Source organism: Colias eurytheme, chromosome 9 (genome assembly GCF_061535395.1).
Source record: "Colias eurytheme isolate Ceu_HAF_F1 chromosome 9, ilColEury1 Martin Lab GWU primary, whole genome shotgun sequence".
In the NCBI taxonomy this organism is placed as follows: Eukaryota; Metazoa; Arthropoda; class Insecta; order Lepidoptera; family Pieridae; genus Colias; species Colias eurytheme.
This window is the reverse complement of record NC_142988.1, coordinates 12638449-12661362: the sequence shown is the minus strand read 5'-3', so window position 1 is coordinate 12661362 and position 22914 is coordinate 12638449. Positions and strand designations below refer to the sequence as shown.

Sequence of the window (22914 nt, the reverse complement as noted above, 5' to 3'; positions counted from 1 at the left end):
GTCATTTACAATAACTGTAGCAATTGTGAAGTTGTGTCCATTTAAATTGAATCAGATATACAATAACCGATTTTTTAATTTGTATTTACGACACTAGGCTAAGGTGTTACGGGCATAGGAAGTTACGGACCAGAAGTAACCTAGGTCACGTTAATAGGTCAATGAAACTAGACTGCTAAGTAGCGTTGAATTACTCCAAAATGTTCTATATTGTAATACGTTTAGATCTATGCTATGACGCATTTTGTTATCGACGGCTGACATTATTTTTTAAATGTTTTTTTTGAAATTGTCTACAGATTTTTATGTTAGAAAAGGATAGCAATTTAACATTCAATAATGAACCTTTTGCTAAAATAATAAAGAATATTTAAAAAATAATGTCTGATCATGTTGTCCGTAATCAGTCTAGTTAATAAGACCCCGCTTATTGTATCTGTATAAAACTGAAAAATGGTTCCTTTATCACAAATGTTTGTAACGTTTTTACTTGTATAATATGCGTTCGGATGAGATTTTTTTAAAAACGTATGTAATAGCATTTGTTCTGACCTTGTTTATTTTATGAACACATGTTGATTTCACCGTTGTATATAATTCGTGTTCGGTTTTTGTTTTACCCAAAGAGCTATGTGTTCATGTATGAAATTTTTTTCTTTTTTATTTTTATTATTTCTTTTAATATGTAATTTATTTATTGGACCCAGATTTGCATTTGCACTCGTTTAGTTAAGAACTCGTTGAGTGTAATCCCGCTATACGCTCTACGGATAACATAATTATGCTCAAAGTGACGTCTAACAGATACTGATCGATCAATCGAGTGATGTTTGCATACTATTCTAAAATAAAATGTCAATAAAGTGGTATTTTAAAAGTCTTTGTGTTTTTTATTTTATTATGTCCCTGGTGGTGGTATAATTATTTTGCTAGCCAAAATACAGTGCATGAAATTTATGATATCGATAATTAAAGCAGTTCATAAGTAGATAAATCACAAAAACAATCAATAACATGGTTGAGCTTGTCTGAGTTTAATAAACTCGCGTCTAGATGGCGCTAATTGCACTTGGATTAAAACAAATACAGTGTTAAATTCCATTTAATTGATATCTTTATTTATTATATTATGTGATATGGCACAATGTGGCAATGTTGTGTACAAGCCTTGGTAATGTACAAGAGGGTAATCGAAACACCTATTAGTTAGATCGAAAACTAACAAAAAGTAAATTAAAAATGGTCAAAATGAACAAAATGTTGAAACATTTGATTTGATTTGATTAAATTAAAGTGTAGGTTATGTGTACATCTATCGGAATACCAGAAAATATTGTCTAAGGAAAACAAACTTAACCAGTTAACCTTTATAATATCTCGTAGCTGAAATTACTAGATAGGCAAGATTATTAAAATAATAGAAACAAAAGTTTGTACAACATATTTATTCTTATCACAAAGTCACAGAACACAACCATTTCAATACTGTCCCCACCCTTCAAATTACTGCAATATTTAACTATCTGAACTGCTACGCACGTGAATAATAATCACGTAGAAAGTTCTCTATATCAAACAGTTAACAGATATCAATTTTTTACTTAAAACTTACAATTCTTTAAAACAATCGTTTACATAACAATTAATCTTTGGCTCAAACATACGACATAATTAATTAATCGAAATTTTATTATATAATCACCAATTCAACGTGTAGTAACGGTCATTATATCAATAACTACAAACTTAATTAATGTGAAGGATTAACTTATAACACACTCGGTTGGCATCGTTTTTCATAATGTACACATTGCCGTCGAAATGGTATTAATGGTTCCGCATGACTACAAATAACGCACTGTTGTAACACGGTATCTGCTCGCTTTGTTATTGCAGATAATTCATCGCCCTAACTTAAACTACATTTATTATTTACATAACGTGTCCGAATAGGATTTACAACTGGTATTGGTACGGTAGCGTGACCGACTTGGGATCCAATTCTTCTTTCTCTTCCTGCTCCGGCACGTAATAGTGCAGCTCGTAGGCCGGGGAAAGTTCCACCGTGGAGTTGTTCTCACAGTCGCCGGCGGGTCGAGTCAGAAGTCGACTCAAGTAAGCCCTTGACGAAGCGACGTCTCTGCCGTGCTCTCCGTGTAATTCGCTGTGGATAATACTGTTGTTGTACAAGAGCGGTAAATTCGATTTGAATCTTTCGCTATTTTCGTTGAAATTATGCACGAATCGTTGCAACACATCTTTTTTGTAATCAGTATCATAGTCGTAATTTTCGGGAATATCTGGCTTTGTTTTTGTTTGTGGCATAAAAGCATCATTCAATGTTACACCTTGAGTTGGAATTTTCGTATATTGAATATAATCTGCATTTTTATCTTCCTCGTGATCTTTGGCCACGGCATTTAAAAAGTCTCTGTAATTCTTTATGACATCAGACGCTTTGTTGAAGCTTCCATCGTCGGTGACGAACGTATACGTATCTTTGTCTGTGTTTATTTCAGGAGCGGGTGTTATGTAGAGATCTTTCTCATATTGGATTGGTTTTGTTGTAAAAGAGTTTCTAAAAGTACTTTTTAAAGTTGGAGTAAACATATTTTCCTTGCGAGCTTTCGGTAGAGAAGTTGTTTTCTTTGGATAGGAAACTGGAAGAACATTTGTTGGTGGAGCGGCATCAGTATAAGCATTCATCTTATGGTTATAATCGTCATATCCCTTGTTTTTAAACATAGCCTTCTGCGTAGTCAAAGGTGGGAAATATTGAAGAGTAGGTTGTCTATCATCATGTTTGTTATGAACATATCTGTTGTTAGTTACGGGCCAAGGCGGGGGAGTATTGGCCTCTGTGGTACTCTGGATCGGAACGGTATACTTTTTCAAATCTAATTTGGCCAATGACAAGTAGTCCGCGTCGTCTTCGTCTGAGGAATCATAATATTCTGCAACATTAAACACTTTCTTTGTTTTCTCAGTTGTAGCTTTTGGTTTGGTAGTTGTAGTATCGATTTGTGCCTGTACGGTAGTTGGAGCTTCAGTAGTTCTTGTTGTAGTAGCTTGAGTGCTTATCGTAGTCGTGGGTTTCGGTGTTGTAGTTGTAATTTTCGTTGTTAACGTGGTTGTAGATATTCTATATGATTCCGTGGAGACAGATGAGTAGTTTTCGTTTGATAAAACGTTTTCTTTTGAATTTCCATCTTCATAATCATTATAATAAACATTGCCAAATGCGTCTGTCTTCTTCTTCTTAGTTTTTCTCATCTCTGCTATTTTTTCCAATCTTTCTCTTAGATCCGGCGTCTCGTTTTTATTTGATCTCTCAAGCAAATTGTTCCATTCCGTCTCAGTCTTATTTTTTAAGACTTGAGTGAAAGGTTTTGAGGAGTTCTTCGGATTGAAAACAATTCCCAGTGAACTTAGGCTCTCATTTCGCCAACTGTTATCATCGGGGTCTCTTACAAAAGTTTTGGGCGGCTGCACTTCTATTTTTTTGGGGGGTTTATAGTTTGGACTAACGGGATACAAAATTGTAGTTTTTAACTTTTCTAGTATACTCAATGGTTTAACACTTAATTTTTCATCACTTGTATCTTTCACAACTGGCTTACTAACTTCATAGATTTTAACCGGAATCGTAGATTGAGGCATTGTTGTGGTTTCAATAGGATCTCCTTGATACCTGTCTTTATTTACCTCATAATTATTTATCCTATCTTCTTTTAAAAATTCTTCTCTGATATCATCTTCATTCTGAAAGAATATAAATATAACGTCAGATTTTGTATAACGTCTGTATATATTTTTTTTTTAATAGTTCGAAATAATATGTATTTAATCGAAATATAAACTATTTCAAAGGGAACAATTTAAATACGAGTATGTCTTAAATAATTAAAGAAATAAATCGATTTCACTTACCATTTGTATAAAAGTTCCTGTTTGTTTAACATTACTTTGTTTATTTCCATAATCACCATTTTCAGGTGTGCGTTCCTCAGACAGTGTGGGATAAGGTTGGAATGTGGTTTGTTTCTCGTACTTATTGCGGTCTTCCTTACGTTCTTCAACTTTATCGTCCTTAAAGACAATTCTAATATTATCTTGAATTTTATAATCAGGAGTTGATGAGATCTTAGATTTCGAATCGTTTTGCGTCGTTAGATAAACACCATCATTTTCTTTGTCTTTTATTTCTTCATTTGAATTAGGAATAGAAATAGTTGTTAATTTAAAAGGTTCATTGGGTTCTAAATTTTGTGTCGTTTCCATGTCGTTAAACTTAAAGTCAGAAGGATACTTCACTGCGACAATGTTTTGCTGTTCTGTCTGCTTTGTTTTAGAAGTCACGTTTTCATTTTCGATTGCAGTTGGACCCGTTATCTCAGATTCATCCTCTTCTTCAATCGTTGATAAGAACTTTTTGCTATATTCATCTAACATCGGTGCTTGTTTATATTGTTTATATTCACTTCCTTCGTCTTGATTTGATTTATTATTAAATTCTTCTTGAATTGTGGTTTGGGGTGGTATCTTGTTAACTTTATCAATATCGACTTTTAATGTAGTTTTATTAATTTCAACAGTTTTGATGGTATCTTCCTTTTGTCTTAACACGTCGCCTCTGTTCCTTTCCGTGTAACTTTTTTCACTATTATATTCTTGCAACTCTTTGTCTATTTTATCGGTTGATTCGAATTTTCTATTATAGTTTTCCCTTCCATTGTCATTTCTTGATTGAGAAGGAATTCTTTCATTTTCCCTGCTTCTAGAATTTTCATTCCTTCTATTCATACCAATTGATTCTTCCTCCTCTCTCGAACGAGATCGAGATCTAGTTTCGTCTTTCTTTTTTTCTGGCCTTTCACTTCTTCTGTTGTTATCTCTATCTTCATTTCTAGAACTTTCTTTCCTTCTGTTGTTACTATTAGATGCTTCTTCTTCATTTCGTGAACGAGAGCGAGATCTGGATTCGTTTTTCTCGTTCATAATCTTCTCAGAACTTTTATCATCACGAATCCTTTCCTCTTTATTTTTCTCGAAGTTTTCATTTCTTCTATTGTTATCTCGATCCCTAGAATTTTCATTTCTTCTGTTGTTGTCTCTTTCCCTAGAATTTTCATTTCTTCTATTGTTGTCTCTGTCCCTAGAATTTTCATTTCTTATGTTGTTGTCTCTTTCCCTAGAATTATCATTTCTTCTATTATTATCTCCGTCCCTAGAATTATCCTTCCTTCTATTATTGCTATTAGATTCCTCATCTTTGTTTCTTGAACGAGAACGAGATCTATCTTCATCTTTTTCGTTCATTATCTTTTCAGAACTTTTGTTATCACGATATCTTTCCTCGTTATATTTGTCTGGTCTATCATTTCTTCGGTTGTTATCGCTATCTTCATTTCTGGAATTTTCTTTCCGTCTATCATTATTAGGTTTTTCTTCTTCTTCTCTGGAACGATATCGAGATCTTGATTCATCTTTTTCGTTTATTATTTTCTCAGAATTTTTATTATTATGATTTCTTTCCTCTTTATTTCTTTCAGATTTCTCATTTCGTCGGTCATTATCTCGTTCTTTTTCATTTCTCGTACGAGATCGATATCTGTCCTCATTTTTCTCATTTACCGATTTATCTGAACTCTGATTTTCACGATTTCTGTATTCACCTTTACTATCGCTTCTTCTGTCATTATCTTCGCCTTTTGAAATTCCTTTTTCATTTCCTTGTCGTGATCGATATCGATCATAATTTTCTTTAGAATCAATTTTCCATATATTTAAAACCTGTTCTTTTTCTTCTACGTACGGTTTAATATTTTCTGTCATGCTGTTTACTTTTTTATTACTTTCTCGTGAAGTTTCTTTACTATCCATTTGGAGCGATTGGCGGTATTCTTTGTTTTTTGAATCTTTATCGTTATTTTTGTTGCCATCAGAAACTTCTTCTATAGATTCTTTTATTTTTATATTATCTTTTCTTCCTTGCTTTTGGTCAAAATCTTGCCACTCTTTCAATATTTGCTTATCAGTCTTAGAGCCATTTCTATCATGGGAATTTTCTTCTACATCGCTTTTCATATTATCATTAGTGTGCTGTTCTATGCTCTCATTGATATTTTTGGAATCCGAAGATAATTCTTTCTTTCTTTCGTCATTGTTTTGTTCCTTATTATCATTCGATTTTCTGTTTGTATCCTCCTTATAGTCGGTATCCTTATTTTTGGTATTAGTGTCCTCTTGGCTTTCTTGTATAGTTTTAATTTCATTTTTATCTTTCTTACGATCATTGTTATTCTTATCATCATCGTTCCTAAATCTAAACCTGAGCCTACTTTGTTTTTCACCTGAACTATCTTCTTTACTTCGATATCTTGATCCAATCCGCCAACTTAATTTCCTATTCTTAGGTCGTTGGGTGTTTAGTTCTTGTGAACTATCTTTTTTGTCGTCGTTGTCTTCAAATAAGGATTTTAACGAGAAATCCAAAAATCCGCCGCGTTTAGATTCAACTGTGGCAGGTGTTTCTTTGTCAGTAGACGGTGGTGTGTTTTGTTGTGTTTGACCAAGATTGTCATTCGCAGATTGATCTGTTACCTCCTTGCTAGAAGTTGTGTCGTTTTGAGCATCTGATTTGAAGAATGAAAGAAAACTTTTTATTTGATTTAGGGATGGTATGTCTCCTTGTTTAGAATCTTGTAATGGACTACCCGTTTCGTCTGTAATCATTTCCTCAGATCTATTTTCTGACATTTTAGGATCATTTTGGAGGTTGCTTATGGGCTTTCTGTTTATAGTTGTATACTTCTTCCAAGACGGAGTAGTCTGTTCCTGGGACAAATTAATATTTTGTGATATATGCCCGTATTTTTCGTATGTACTTTTACTAATATGATCATCATTGAGTGTCGATATTGTAGTGAATGCTCCAATGTTTTCAGTCGATTCGTTTGTTTTTATCTGAGTGCTATCAGATACTTTTTCTTGCGCCGTCGAAGTTTCATCTGTCGCATATTCTACTCGTTTCGTTGTACCAAAACTATTTACAGACGTTTGATCATGAGCAGTTGTCGCAGGTATGGTAAGGACTTCTTTTGTCTCAGTTTCACTTACTAAGAGCCTATTAGGATCTGCAATGTCATTCGGCCGCCTAAAATCATCTCTAACTTCTAATCTTATACTTTCTTCTTGATCAAGGTCCTCGATAGCGTCGTGAAATTCACCTGGACGACTAATTGTGAACGTATCCGCGGGTGTGTCAATGAGAGACAACACAATGGTCAAGCTTAACGCGAATAACCTGAAACAAACATAATTGAAGTGTTAACTGTTAAATAACAATAGATACCAGGAGGTATTAATAAAACGTTCAAGTAAAAGCCTTGGCTTTTGTTTCTATTTATCGAAAACATAAAAGTTATAAAATAAATGTAATTGAAACAATTAGCGTAAATATCAATATTACATATTTGTACGATTAGTTGTTTCTATCAAACATTACGCAAGTGGTAAATAGAAGCAAATAGGTACACTGGTTTGTATGGTCACGCGAAGTCGTAAAGGATCGGTTGCAGGATGGCTCTTTATAAGACACGCACGTTAATATTATTCCAATGTTTTCATACTTAGTAAAAACTTAATGAAGTTTTTCCCACTTATTATTCAATTGTTCAAACGGATATTATAAAAATAAAGACGATTACCGAACAATCGATTACTATTTTTAAACATACAGACCTTTATATAAGATAAATTCCATTGTTATATTTAACTTACGTTCCTGAATATCATCGACCGGTGTTTATAAAACAGCATTCGCTTCATTTCCTGACCTTATACTAATGTTTTTTTTGTATGTTCAATGAAATTGAAGGTACCTATACCTATTATTACTTTAAGGCTTTAGCGTCAGATCAACTTTTAATATTATTTCCTGTACTTAAAATATACAAGGAACTGGTAACTTTTCTGTAATTCAGAAATCTTTCTAAAATATTTACTTAATTAATCAATTTGATTTTATCTGACCCAACTCCCATCACACGGTTTTTATAGATAGTAATTCAACATCTAATCGTCTAATAGTAAAATGCGAAACAAGATTGTCAATATAAATTTTGGATTGAGTAAAGTAAAAAAAAATACTAGCAGAGTAATAATATGTACTTTTTACTTTCAAAACTAACGAATTTTGACCTTCGTCCACACTCTAAATTTAAAACTCTAATTCAATTTAGCTCTATAGTGTGTCTTATACCTACAGTTGATAATGGAATCTCAAACCTATATATAAATCTGGTCAAATGCCCATACGATACAATAAATTAAAATATTTGAATGAGATGATTGATGATTGAACATTTAGATGAGAGGTGTTGGCGACGCGCCATTCAAAAAGATTAATTTTTTTTAATAATTATTTTTAATGTACATTAGTCAATATTGTCTATGTTAGATCATTGTTTTTAATCTGTGCGATTGTTTTGTAATTTAACATTATCTGTAAAAGCTGCGGCGAGCCACTGCTGCGGCAGTGACTCGTCCAGTTCTTCGGCCTCCTCTCTCCTGAGCGCACGTATGTAACTAAAGTTTTCTCTCTGTACTTTATATAGCCAAATCTGCATTAAAGCCTCCATTTTATTTATCGACGCGACTGGCCTTTTATTTTCAACTTCAACACCAACATTAGTGGCCATTCGAGCAGGATCATGTTCCGCACACCAAAGGGGACACGCAGTTCGAGAGCACGTGGTGCGGCAAGCCAAGAAGGGCACGTGGTTGCCGCAAAATCTTCTCTGCTGCGGTTACATGTGGGGAGCATAAAATCTGAACCAGCAATAAATTTAGATAAGAAAATACCAGTCGAGTCGCACGTGGCAATGGCGGCAAAAAGTAGCCGGGGTTCTCAAGCTTCGAGCACATCGAAGTCAGCTCGGCGCAAACAACTATTATTAGATGCCGCAAAAAAGAAAGCGGCAATTGAAATAGATTTAATTAACAAAACGTTGGAAGCGGATTTGGCCGCACTTAGTGACGAAGAGGAGGAACAAAGGGTATACTGCAGTTCACTCAACAGGGAGCCTGTTCGTAGCCACGTGGAGGAATGGGTGGAAAGCCAGCACATCGAAGCACCTGACGGGCAGGGAGCCCCCAACCAAGGTATAACTACGGGCCCACTGCAACAAGCCGCGCCGCCGCCATTGCCGGCCGCGGCACCTGATTCGATTCACCAGTTGGCTTCTGCAATTAGGGACCTCACCACCGCAAGCTGCAGCAACATGGCGAACAGCAACCTACTCAGCCGGATGAGCACGCCTCGGGATCTTCCAGAATTCTCAGGTGACCCAATGGAATGGTTGTTGTTTAAGCAGGCTTATCAGGAATCAACAAATTTATGTAAATTCACCGATAAAGAAAACATATGGAGGCTGCGAAAATGCCTACGTGGTGCCGCCAAAGAGTCGGTGGCATCATTGTTCATAAGTGCCACGTCACCGTCGAAGATAATGGCCACTTTAGAGTTACAGTTTGGTAACCCAGATGTTATTATTTTAAGAATTCAACGAGATATACAGAAGTTACAACCGTTGCCAAACGATTATTATAATTATATCGTCGCATTTTCAATCAAAATTCAAAATTATGTCGAAGCTGTACGAGCAGTGGGGCGACAGGAGCATCTTCAGGGCTTCAGTATCGTCTCCAGCATCCTTTCAAAGCTCCCTTCCGTTCTAATTGGAAAATGGACGGACTACAGCTACGACCGCATCAAGGAAGGGCGTGAGGCAAGGTTAGTTGTATTGTCAGAATTTTTACACTGTGAAGCGTTAAAGACAACAACCACCTCAAGTAATTTATTGAATTATCGTAATGACAGTAATTATTACAATAGAAACAAAAGCCAAGAAGCGCACAGTAGAACGCATACAGTTTTAATACAGTCCGACAAACAAAATAAAATATGTCGTTTTTGCAAGAAAAATACGCATATATTAACAGAGTGCAGATTATTTCAAAAGGCGCTGAAAAAAGTCAGATGGCAGCATGTAAAGAACAATGGGCTCTGTTACAAATGTCTCATATCCAAGCACGAGAGGAACACATGCCGAGCGCCGGTGTGCGACGAGGACGGGTGCGGCCGGGAGCATCACCGCTTACTTCATTATCCGCTCAACAGTGTCGCGAGTGCAAGTGAAGTGATTAGTCTCGGGCAAGTGCCGCGTGAGCCCGAGATAAGGCCTGTTACCGAAAGTATAACACACATAAAAGCAAGTGATTCCCCAAAAGTGTTCCTAAAAGTGGTCCCCATAACTGTACACGGTCCCAACGGTATAGTGCAAACCACGGCGTTATTAGACGACGGTTCGTCGGTGTCACTTATAGACTCTAATCTAGCGGCCCGCGTCGGGCTACACGGCCGGCGGGAAACAATGCGCGTGCGAGGCGCGTTCAATAATGAAATTGTTTGCAAATACACACATGTAAATGTAGACCTTAAGGGTTTAGACGATAAGGTGCATAATGTAAAGATGAGATGCGTTAGTAATTTATGTTTACCGTTACAGTCATTATCTATTATAAACGATCTTAGTTGTTCGCATTTATGTGAAATAAAGAAATATTTATATAATGTAGATTCGAAACCCGAAATTTTAATTGGTCAAGATAATCATCATTTGTTATTACCTTTAGCGGTTAAGATAGGAAATTTGAATGAGCCGTCTGCTACACTTACCCCTCTAGGCTGGTGCGTCCATGGGAAATCTTCTATTCCTGGGGGGCCATATGGGGCCCGTAACTACTTACCATCCAGCGCCGAAACCAACTTGCATATTTCTGTTGCTGCTGATGCTGGCTGTGCTGGTGAAGATACATACGACCCGAAACAATGGCTTCATCTACTTAAGGTAATTAAAAACATACGTATACCTAGGTGCTACAAGCGAGTCGTACGAGCTACGTGCGACAAGGACAGGGCGCCTACGAGTGCAAGCGAAATGCAAGACACCTCGTCATCGGCCGCGGTGACGTCACAATCCCCTTCACTGCCAACACGTAGCGTATCGCGTGCGTCTACGCAATGTACTACGGATTGCTACGACGACGTAGCGCATACTGCATACGCTACGGGCTATAACAACCTACAGTTGCATGTGTTTTGTGATACTAGCTGGAAGGCGACGTGTACGGTAGGTTATTGGCGATGGGAATATTATAACAATTCAATTCATGTAGCATTTATTGCAAGTAAGTGTATAGTTATGCCCTTAGCAATACCCAGGGCTGAACTACAAGCGGCATTGCTAGGTGCACGGCTAGCAAACACTATTTTAAAAGAGCTTAGAATGAAACCCGTGCGCAGGTATTTTTGGTGCGACTCGACCACGGTGCTACACTGGATTCATAATAACACACGTTCTTACAAAACTTTTGAAGCGAATCGCTTGGGCGAGATCAACGATTTATCAAAGGTTAGTGAATGGTCGTTTATATCTCCCGGTAGCCCCCATTGGGGTGGGGCATGGCAGCCCCTCAGGCTGATACGAAATGTTAAGACAGCCTTAAATGTTGTCTTGCGCGAAGGAGCACAGGGACGTAGCGCAGATGTGCGTCGCGCGTCGCTCCCATTCCTATGTTGGAGTGCTGAGTCAGCACTGGGGTGGGGAGTGTTGGCGACGCGCCATTCAAAAAAGATTAATTTTTTTAAATAATTATTACATTATACTTTAGGTAAATATTGTCTATGATTATGATTGTTTTAATCTGTGCTAATTAAATATTATCTGTAAAAGGCTGCGGCGAGCCACTGCTGTGTCAGTGACTCGTCCAGTTCTTCGGCCTCCTCTCTCCTGAGCGCACGTATGTAACTAAAGTTTTCTCTCTGTACTTTATATAGCCAAATCTGCATTAAAGCCTCCATTTTATTTATCGACGCGACTGGCCTTTTATTTTCAACTTCAACACCAACAAGAGGTGAATTACTAAAAGCTAAGGAAAATAAGAGCCCTTAGCTTCCGTACTTCCCCTAATGGCACAAGACGCATCCGCCTACATCCTCGTATCCTATTGTAATTTGCATCCCCTCAAAGTACCGGGTGGTAGCGTGCATACTTGACCTAGCGACTCTAAAAAAAAGCAATCGACCCAAATAATATTACAATTAGTTAAAAATATGTAGTTACCACAAGTTACAAAATAGTTAGGTACTACAAAAAATATATTAGCATACGCGTTTATAATATCCCTAAGCCAATAGAAGACGTCTTCGTGAAAAAAGTGTTTTCGTATAGAGGCAGTTCTATTTACATAGCGAATTCTGAATTATTTGGAAGTTGGATGTCATTGTTAATTCACTGATTCTAATGGTTTAATATATTTTGGCCTTGCAATTATATTAGATATATATTTAATTTAGTTAAACGAAATAAAATATTATGATTTTCGTTATGTTTTCGTTAAATGTTTTATGCCACATTCTGTCATTCTGGATTTTGGATTTTTACTTGCCTATTTTAACTGTCATTTAATTGTGTTCAGTGTTATTGTTACAAATGCAATGCATGGCAAAGCATATGAGGCGACAGAACCGGCTAATCCGCTTATAATTACCGAATAACACTCGGTCAAGCATATACATAATATAACTAAAATCACAGTTCCCTAATTATGCCACTGTAATAATTTCAACCACGAATTAATAGACAATTTTACGTAAACATCCGATTTGCATTATGTACTTCGCAAACTAATCGTTATGATCACGATTTAATTTTAAAACGATTCAATGAGGTTTCTATTTCTTAATTAACTTGGACTGTTTAACAGATCGAGTAATTTAAGAACAAATTAGTAATAATTAAAACTATTTTGAACGTTATTACTTATTTTCAAAATTTAAAATTTTCTCGTTGATCGAATCGCGGAAAAAAATAGCAGTTGTTATGCAGTAATTAGATGCACGAATCACTGAAACGCACTAATTCTCACCTGAAAGTGTTACACAGTGACATCTTACTGCAGTTGCATCACTAGCACATGGCCGCACGCGCGCACGCCGCGATCGCCCTGTGATAACTGCGATTTTTCGCGATATTGATGATTATCTGTGTCGAACGCAGAACTTCCTTCCATTGAGTAACACAACTTCAATATCAAGAGCCCAAACTTCGGCCGTTAACCTTCAAACGTTTTAGTTTAGTTTCCCTCCAAACCTGCTCCCGGATTAGGGCTATTATCTGTAGGCGCAGGAAGATATAGATTAAATAACGTTAGTTAATGCAATTAATGATATTTATTGATTATATCTTCCTCTGAATGCGTATAGCTGATAAACATATGTCTTTGTATTATTTTAAAGAAATCGCATCCGAATGTCGCAATTTTTACAATTTAACAATTTAATTAAATAATTATTCGGCCTTACATGCCGAACATAATCAGAATTATTTGACATAAAAGTATCAACATTTGGATGGTGGAAAACTTGGAAATTTACCTTGTGGAGAAAAAAGGAAATTCTAGTAATTAGGGGTTTGTAGATGACGCCACCGACTTATAGGTTCTGAAAGCATTAAATACAGAGTTTTACGTTTAATATTTCTTCTGTTTTTAATTTTGGTACATTATTAATTTAATTTTGAACACAACAAATAACAACATTGATACCAAAAATAAGTCCTTATTAATTATATCCCGCTATGATTTTCTACAAGTATTCTTCTTAGAATATCAACAGCATGAGGCTACCTTCAAGGTGGCGGTGTTCATCATGTTATAACTAATGTAGCAGTAAATAGGTCAAAGTAACAGATGTACCTAGAGATGTAATAAGATACTTTCGGTGTTTCCTTGTGTATTAAATATACCTATGTAATATACTTTATACAATATACATACCTACATGAAGTTACAACTTATTACTTACAAGTTACAATTTGCGGACGCAAACTCAAATTCAACTTTAACGCTGAAATGTAATCGAATAAAACGCTAATAATGAAAGCGGGCAAATTTAAAAATATAATTATTGCAAGATTGTGGAAAATATTCATAAATACTAGCAAACCGGGCGAACTCCGTTTCGCCACCAGAGACACCTTTTCTTTGCTATAAACCTCAAGGAGCCCGAGACCTTTCAAACGAATGCAAAACCGTGCGAAATCGGTTCGTGCGTTCTGGAGTTAAAGCGTCAGGAAGGAAAACCCGACTTATTTTTATATAGTAGAATAACTGTTATGTTTTTATAAGTTTTCAAATCGTTAAAATCCGTTCAGCCACGTTCAGCCGTTCTTGACTTACAAAATGTATTTGAAAACAGCGCCATCTATCGGAGTGCCCGCGCGGCTTAGTCGAAATCGAATCAGAGCAACATAACAATATGAATTTCGTTGCGCATCAGTGGTGGCGCAAAAAAAAATATACTGAACAAAATACTAGTGGTTTCAATAAGAAATAGTAATTTACAAGCATTTAATAAACACAAAAAGTAACTTCTATGGAACGTAACCATAGGACATTGAATTTTGACAGATGCTGACTGACGTATAACGTATTGTTCGTTAAAATTTGAAAACGATAAACAAAACAGCTTGTAGAGTTACGAGTTTTTCAAAGAATTTATCAATTCAGAATCGGTATATTCAAAATGTCTGAATTCAAAACGCCAGTGAAGAGCAAATTAATGAGTGATGGTGGTGAAAAACGAGAAATAACAATTCCTCCATCACCTTTCCTGAACAGACTCGGATATGGAACAGGTAAATAAAAATATTTATTTTATGTTGACTTATTCAAAGAAATTAGTTTTTATAGTAATAGTTATTTTAATAGTGGTATGTTGTCTTAAAACATTTTATTTATTTTTAAGGCGTATCAGTAATGCAACTGGTGCGATCACCAAAAGCCGGCCAGATGAGATCACCGTGGGCATTGAAGATGATAAATAAGCGAGTGAAACCTAACAAAGTGTACACAGAACGGCTTCAGGCGGAAGCTGAGTTATTACAAAGAATGTCACATCCCAATATTGTGGGTTTTCGGGCGTTTAGCAAAACCAAGATCCTTTACTTGGGTATGGAAGCCTGTGATCTCTCGTTGGGAGATATGATTGAAAAGAGAGTTGAAGATGGATTGGATGCATTTCCACCCAAGAATATTATAAAGGTAAATGATTTTATCACTTAAGTATTATATTTCTTTCAGTAAATGTTATTTTCTTTTGATAGTCATAAGTAGCATATTTTCGTAATTTAACTTATAATTATTTATGTAAATTGCATTTCATAAATTTTTTCAAATAAACAGGTGGCATTAGACATAGGGAGCGCGTTAGACTACCTTCACACAAAGATGCAGATCCTCCACGGAGACATGAAGTCGTACAATATATTGGTGAATGGTGACTTTGTTGTTTGCAAACTGTGTGACTTTGGGGTCACATTACCACTTAATGAAGATGGAATTTTTGACAAGGAGAATGCTGGCAAGAAAGTGTATTATGGTAACTTTATTTGTAATAATTTCATTTCATCCATACTAATATTATAAATGCGAAAGTAACTCTGTCTGTCTGTTACTCAATCACGCCTAAACTACTGAACCAATTTGCATGAAATTTGGTATGGAGATATTTTGATACCCAAGAAAGGACATAGGCTTTTATTGCGAAATATGTACCACGGGCGAAGCCGGGGCGGACCTCTAGTATTTAATATAATAGTAAAATGTAACACTTGGTTTAAACAATAAATTAAGTACAATATTATAGTGAAATTGATGCTAGAGCCCTCGATGCTAGTAGAAAAACTTACTAATGTACTTATAATAAAGGAGGGAATTTTTATTAAAAAATGATTGTATTAATACCAAGTTATAATGAAAATGTAATTGTTTATTGTAGAGAAGCTTATATTTTTTATTAAAGTGAAACTTTTATTACTTCGTCTCAAACTTTTTGGTCTGTGTAGCGCATGTCGCGTGACGGTCGGCTGCCGAGTAGGTATAAAGCAGTGTTCGCAACCGTACGACAATTATCGTACAAATACGATAATTTTGTGCCTAAGTTTCACTTTTACCGTGGTTTCATAAAACCACACAACATTTATTTTCTACAGGTACGGAAGCATGGAGTGCCCCCGAGGTGCTGGAAGGTGACGAGATCAGCAGCAAGACAGACGTCTGGCCGCTCGGACTCACTCTGTGGGAGATGATGTCTCTGCAGCCTCCGCACACACAGATTGATGACAACTTTGACGAGAGTTTGGAGTTTGATGACAGCTATGTCGATAATAATTTTGAGTTGTATGGTGAGTATCTATAGATATTATTTTCTTTAATTTTCGAGAATGTGTATTTAAGAAAGAAATAAATAAATTTATTGTCATTAAAACAAACATATGATATGTACATTAGTTTAAAATATCAAAAATATGAGCACTTTTAACTTCCTCAAATGTAAAATCTCCCATTTATAATGATTTATATTCTAGAATATTTAATTTTTTTTTATATTTTTATGATTTCAGGCACTCGGCCAGCGATTCCAGCGACAACATCTATAGAGGAGTACAGTGAGCCCATCGCACTGTTCCAAGCTTGCACAGAGACGGAGCCCTCCCGCAGGCCCTCTGCAGAACAGCTGGCAGCTGTCGCTATGAATATGATGAACAAATAGTGATGAATATATTATATGATGATAATGGTGCTCGAGATGTCTGTGAAAGACTGAAAAATATGTACTTTATTGTGTTACTGTCAGGACAGGATATTCCACATTGTTAATAGATTTTAATAAATATATTGATGATCTCTATATGTGCATGTGTTTTTTTTTACTGAATTCAACTTACCTTTTTTTATAACTTGCTCTTTAATATCTAAAAATTGATGTATAAAATAAAAAGGGAGGAAATCGTGAGATAAATAAAACAACCAACAACTTTAAAAACAACTTATATTTAAGTAACATAAATAAAAATTCAACAATCTTAGCCTAAGTATACAACTCGTATGTACTAATGAGATTATACATCAATGAGTCGGTTAGTTTGAGCGGCGCGAGATTATTTGAGATTCAACAGATAATGACTAGTATACAGTTGATTGTTGCTAAAGTAGATTATTGTATACAATTATACAGTACAATTATAACAGAATAATGCCATTTTATCTTGACAGTGGTAAAAAGGATTTTAAAAGTTGCCATCATATCGATTTTTTATGATTTTCCATTTTATAATAAAAGAGCGTGAGTACCGTGTGAAACTTCTTTATTCACACGTGTCAGAAGTGAAACTTCTTTGGCAAGATACTAAAATCATCGCCTTACTCTATGACGTGACGGTATGACGCGACTTTGAAATACGCGCCTAGAAATTTCACTTCAAAACGTTATTTTTTCAGTCTATTTTATCCCTTTTCACTGTCACAGATAATAAATATGAAAGTTATTACATAGTGTGGAGTATGACAAAATATATTTTACTATGTGTGAGGTACATGTAAGGCAAATAGACTAAGCTACCAGTGATATTATATTATATACAAAATAGTTTTTATCTTGATATTGTTATTGAATAAGTAAGTTTCGAAAATGGTACAACTAATGAATAAATGATTGAATAATTGAACCAGGATATCAAACCCAGGACTTCTTGGTTTACAAGTTAACTACAATACCAATGAGGTCAATTAAAGCAATATTTTGTTAGAAAAAGCTGTGAAATTAATCATATTTTGTTTTTTAATTAATCATATGATTTTTCTAATGTTTCGTTGCTATTTTTATGCAATATTGTTTGGTTTAAATAACTACAATTTTTTCACATTAAGTTATTCATAAAAAAATGAAAATATTATTAAATAAAAACTAAATCTATTCGCTATAATGGACAGGACGCTTATATCCTAGGAACCTTGCTATCCCTGTTATTTGATTATTTAGTTTCATTTCATGAAGGTAAATGAAGAATACATATTTAAATAAATAAAATGTTATTGTGCTTTTAAAATGACTGAAGCTTAAATAATATTGTAAAACATGTTGTTGAATAAAATATTTTTCACAAATTAATTCTTTTATTTTTTAAGTGTCCCATATTGAAGTACTTAATGAAAATTCTAAAGAAATTATAATTTATTTTAAGTAATATAAATCAAGATGGTTTTTAAAATAAATATTCTGATTTCAAGTCATTGAAGTTATAATAATTGTATTGTTAAAAAGTAATTGATAAATTTAGTTCACTCCCCACTTCATTTTAACACAATATTATGACAAGTTGATACTAAAATTAGCAACCATTTTTTTGCAAATGTGGGCACTGGGCGTGGGCTCAATAAGAATAAGCTTGTAATAGTATGTGTGGTGTTAATGTTAATAAGTATTTATACCAGTGGTCCGCCCGTGGTACCTACATGTTTAAACTATCCTATCTCTCAAGTTGGATCGAACTGCACATGGTGTGCGAATTTTATTATAATCGGTTAAGTGGTTTACGAGTCCATTGAAGACAAACATTGTGACACGAGATTTATATATATTAAGATTGATAGTGCAACTATAATTCATTCATCTGTCAAGTGATAAATCTACGCCTATTGGTGAGCCAGGGGACGGACATAAGCGAGCTTGTGCTAAATGTGTTAGAGGGATTATGAAGCTTTTTAGGTAATGGGGGGTACCAGGTGTATATATTGTATACTAGCTTTCCGCCCGCGGCTTCGTCCGCATTTTCAAAGAAAAACCCGCATAGTTCCCGTTCCCGTGGGATTTCCGGGATAAAAACTATGTGTTAATCCAAGTTACCCTCTATATGTGTGCTTAATTTCATTGTAATCGGTTCAGTAGTATTTGCGTGAAAGAGTAACAAACATCCATACATACAAACTTTCGCCTTTATTATAGTATTAGGATTATTATTGTTTACTATTATCACGAGTGTAAGTTAGCGAGATAAGCCACTACATCACTTCATCCCGAGCCAGGGGACTGACGCAAGATAGTTGGCCCAACGTGGCCACACATATGTGGAGGTCAGATAATTTGTGTCTGTCGTCGTGTAATGTGGTTAAGTTAGATTGTTTGGTGGTAAATGTTTGTGGGGGGCGGGCTTGTGGACAGTTTTTTTAGTGGTTCGAGGGGGGGATAGTTTATAGGTATTTTAACGTTTTTACTATTATCACGAGTGCAAGTTAGCGAGATAAGCCACTACATCACTTCGTCCCGAGCCAGGGGACTGACGCAAGACATATGTGGAGGTCAGATAATTTGTTTGCTTGTTTGTGTTTTTGGTGGTAAATTTTTTTGGGGGGCGGGCTTGCTTTGCTTGACAGTTGGCCCAACTTGGCCCAACATGGTCACACATGTGGAGGTAAAATAATGTGTATTATCATTTATCAGTAGTGTGGTAAAGGAAGATACTTTGTGTGTGTTATGTAATAAATTATTGTAGAGTTGTTTTTTAGCGATTCTGTAAGGGGGGAGGGGAGTGTATATAGGGAATAAATTGTCAAATGTTTGTTCGGGGGCTGGCTTGTGGACTTTTTAGTGATTTGAGGGGGGGAGGGGAGTGTATATGGGGAATAAATACGTTTTTACTATCACGAGTGCAAGTTAGCGAGATAAGCGACTACATCCCGCTTCCCGGCAGCAGCAGCAGCAGCTAGTGGTGTGTGTCCGTGCGCGTTGCGGATATGTGGGGAGCGACGCGCCAGGAGACGGACACAGGAGAGCTGACCGAACATGGCCGCACCGTGCAGGGCTGTTTGACCGTTCTGCGGGTAATAAATTATTATAAATGTTATTTTTGTGTACTATAATGTTATTAAATAATAAACAAATTTATAAAAACATTATAAACTAAGTTGAATATTAAGATTCGATCGCTGAGGTGAAATCATGGGTGAGAAGTTAGGTTACGGCGTAAGCGGGCCCGTTCTGCGGATAATAAATTATTATAAATTGTATATAGAATATGAATTAAATAGTTTGTGGAAGGATTTGTAGACATACGAACTTAAAAATCTTAGACTTGAGCTCTATCGTTTTAAAAATATTTTACCATTACGCAAAATCGGGGAAATCGATCGTCTACAATCTTTATACATATAATGAATAAACTGTACTTGAAATATACTTGATGTATAGGAAAAATCAATTCAGGAGTTTTACAGGTATCTTAACTAGAACCACACTCATTTTTTATTCAAATAAATGTCGATATTTTAGATCGTTATTCAAAAAACTGACATTACAAATAAAAAATAAAATACATACCGGCAGTAATCCCAAGTCAGGTTTATATTTCAACAGCTCCTGTACGACCGCTGCATGTCCCTTGTGTGCCGCTTTGAAAAGAGGTGTTGCTCCGTCCTGGAAATATAATAATTTTGTAGTTAGTATCTGATATACTTTTATTGAAAAATAGTTAAGATTTTGTAGTGAATGAATGTAAGATATATATCTTTAACATAATCATTACAATTGTATTACACATAAAATTGAGCCCATGACAGATGGTGATTGGTGTGTCTATAAGTTCTATCATAAATGGAAACGACGATAGAATAGCAAATGTTATGAGATAAAATAGCATTTGAATTGTGCATTATTGTACGTTTGGTCGAAAATTCCTTACCCTCCCCAATCTATATCTCCCCTATCTTTATTTGCAGTTAAACATAAACTCCCTGCGTACCCAGCTTATAGGAGAGAGATAGCTCTCCTGTATCCATTTGTCAGTCCTGTTGCCCCCAGTTTTTTCTATCTTTTCTTTCTTTACATTTAGAAATTAAAGACTTTTTAACGGATTTTACACGCTATTAAATCATTATATTATTTTCCCGACGTTTCGAACACTTTACAGTGAGCGTGGTCACGGGGAGACATAACATAATTTATTTACATTTACACATAAGTCCCCTCTCCACCCAGCTTGTCCTTTCTCCCCCTATTCTCGCGTCAGTTCCCTGTCCCCAATCTATCTCTCCCCTGCCCCCAATCTATCTCTCCCCTGTCCCCAGTCAGTCCCATGTCCCCAGCCAGTCCCCTGCCCCAATCTATCTCTCCCCTGTCCCCAGTCAGTCCCCTGTCCCCAATCTATATGTCCCCTGTCCCCAATCTATCCCTCCCCTGTCCCCAGTCAGTCACCTGTCGCGGTCTATCCGCGTCCGCGCCCGCCGCGAGCAGCGCCCGCGCGACCCGCTGGTGCCCGCACTGCGCCGCGATCCACAGCGGCGTGGCGCGGTCCAGCCGGGCGGAGTCCACCGCCGCGCCCGCTGAGAGCAGCGCGAGGCAGACTTCCTCGTGCCCGTTCTGGGCCGCTATGAACAGGGGTGTCGCTTTATCCTGCAATGTAGACGAGAACTTTGAATAGGGGTGTCGCTTTATCCTGGATTATAGACTAGAACTTTGAATGGGTTTCGCTTTGTCCTGGACAGGAAAACGATAAAAATGAAATATTTCGATGAACAGAGGACTGACTTTGTCCCTAATATGGATTGCAGCACCACCGTTTTGTGCTGCTATTAACAGGGGAGTGGCTTTATCCTGCAATATAGACGAGAACTTTGAATAAGAAAGAAAGAAATAAATTTATTGTCATTTAACAACACAATCTGCCACACAATATAACAAAGGTTAATTATATAATAAGGTTTTTGCTTAGTCCTGGACAGGAAAATGATAAAAATGAAATATTTCATTTTCGATGAACAGAGGACTGACTTTGTCCCTAGTATGGATTGCAACATTGAGAATTATGAAATATTTCGTTAAATACTGGTTTATTAATATAAATAGTGATTCGAGTCGTGCAGCGCAAGACACACTTCCTAGTGACCGTTCTGTGCTGCTATGAACAGGGGAGTGGCTTTGTCCTGGAAGGACATTGATGAAAATGAAATATTTCGTAAAATACCGAGACATTAATATGAATAGTGTTTCGAATATGGACGGGGAGATGAAAACAAATTAGCTGCAAATGTGAAGAAGGTGTGATCAAGGAATATTGACTAGAAACATTCGTAAAATTTTCACTTTTCCTGTAAATTGCAAAAAAAATTGAGACAAAACATTTCTATTCATTGTAGAATTATTTTAATCTCGAATTATGGACGAAAACATGAAGAAGAAAACATCCTATAATAAAAAAATCGATCTATCCCATTAATTGATATTAATACAACATCATTTAGAATAGAGATACGATACGAGATTTAAGTCTTAGGCTAATACAGTAAAATACGTACAAAAACATAAACTACCTAAATATACATTTAATACAACATACACACCTTCATACAGGAATTCACATTAGCCCCCCTATGTATCAACTCTTCGACGACAGGTAGATGCCCACACTGACAAGCTACGAATAAGGGAGTTCCGCCATCCTGAAATTAGGATAATTCACATCTAAATAACTATCCTATATTCTTTCTCTTATAACCATGCGTTACCTTTACGTTAGTATTCTTTAAAATATTATAAAAAAAAGACGTGTGGCACTCGGGGACTGCCGCGGTAAAGCTATTGCATGCTATGCCTTCAAGCCCGTCACACCTCCGAGCCCGTCGGAGTGGGGAGCGTGAGGTTTTTTCGTTACGAAATTTCTCGATTCGGTCCCCGCGCTCAAGGCCCGCGATAGAAGCTATGCAATAGCTGCTTACCGCAGACGGGGCATCTATAGCGGCTCCGGCGTCCAGCAGCAACCTCGCGATGTCAAGGAACCCGCCTTGAGCCGCGAAGAACAGCGCCGTCGTTCCTGTCTGATCAACACACGGCTTTAAATTACCCTCATGTTAATACACTTTATGTACCTAAAAGTTGGGAAAACATAAAGGAGAAGGATATTTGGAAACTTAGACATAATATAGTAAAGGAAAGAAAGAGCTAAGACAGAAAGAAAA

At 36.2% G+C, this 22914-nt stretch overlaps 3 protein-coding genes across 3 annotated transcripts in view; 1 reads left to right on the top strand and 2 right to left on the bottom strand.

The window, feature by feature from the left end:
* Nucleotides 1-1448: 1448 nt before the first annotated feature.
* Nucleotides 1449-13152, bottom strand: LOC149906185 (uncharacterized). The gene is made up of 3 exons (XM_090105112.1): nucleotides 12994-13152; nucleotides 3931-7306; nucleotides 1449-3762 (listed from the first exon to the last, which is right to left on the bottom strand). The coding sequence occupies exons 1-3, from the start codon at nucleotides 13014-13016 to the stop codon at nucleotides 1957-1959; spliced, it is 5205 nt and encodes a 1734-aa protein (XP_089961238.1). The 5' UTR covers nucleotides 13017-13152; the 3' UTR covers nucleotides 1449-1956.
* Nucleotides 13153-14356: 1204 nt separating this feature from the next.
* Nucleotides 14357-16811, top strand: LOC149906184 (lymphokine-activated killer T-cell-originated protein kinase homolog). Its single transcript, XM_090105730.1, has 5 exons — nucleotides 14357-14762; nucleotides 14873-15168; nucleotides 15310-15505; nucleotides 16119-16310; nucleotides 16530-16811. Exons 1-5 carry the CDS (start codon nucleotides 14651-14653, stop codon nucleotides 16676-16678), a joined length of 945 nt encoding a protein of 314 aa, XP_089961856.1. The 5' UTR covers nucleotides 14357-14650; the 3' UTR covers nucleotides 16679-16811.
* A 2782-nt stretch (nucleotides 16812-19593) lies between these two features.
* LOC149906180 (uncharacterized) overlaps nucleotides 19594-22914 on the bottom strand; it is a 46972-nt gene continuing 43651 nt past the window's right edge. The window contains exons 4-8 of the mRNA XM_090105736.1: nucleotides 22675-22773; nucleotides 22300-22398; nucleotides 21155-21352; nucleotides 20282-20377; nucleotides 19594-19779 (exon numbers count right to left, since the gene is read on the bottom strand). Coding sequence (XP_089961862.1) covers nucleotides 19606-19779; nucleotides 20282-20377; nucleotides 21155-21352; nucleotides 22300-22398; nucleotides 22675-22773 — 666 coding nt within the window. The 3' untranslated portion in view covers nucleotides 19594-19605. The remainder of the gene's footprint in view (nucleotides 19780-20281; nucleotides 20378-21154; nucleotides 21353-22299; nucleotides 22399-22674; nucleotides 22774-22914) is intronic.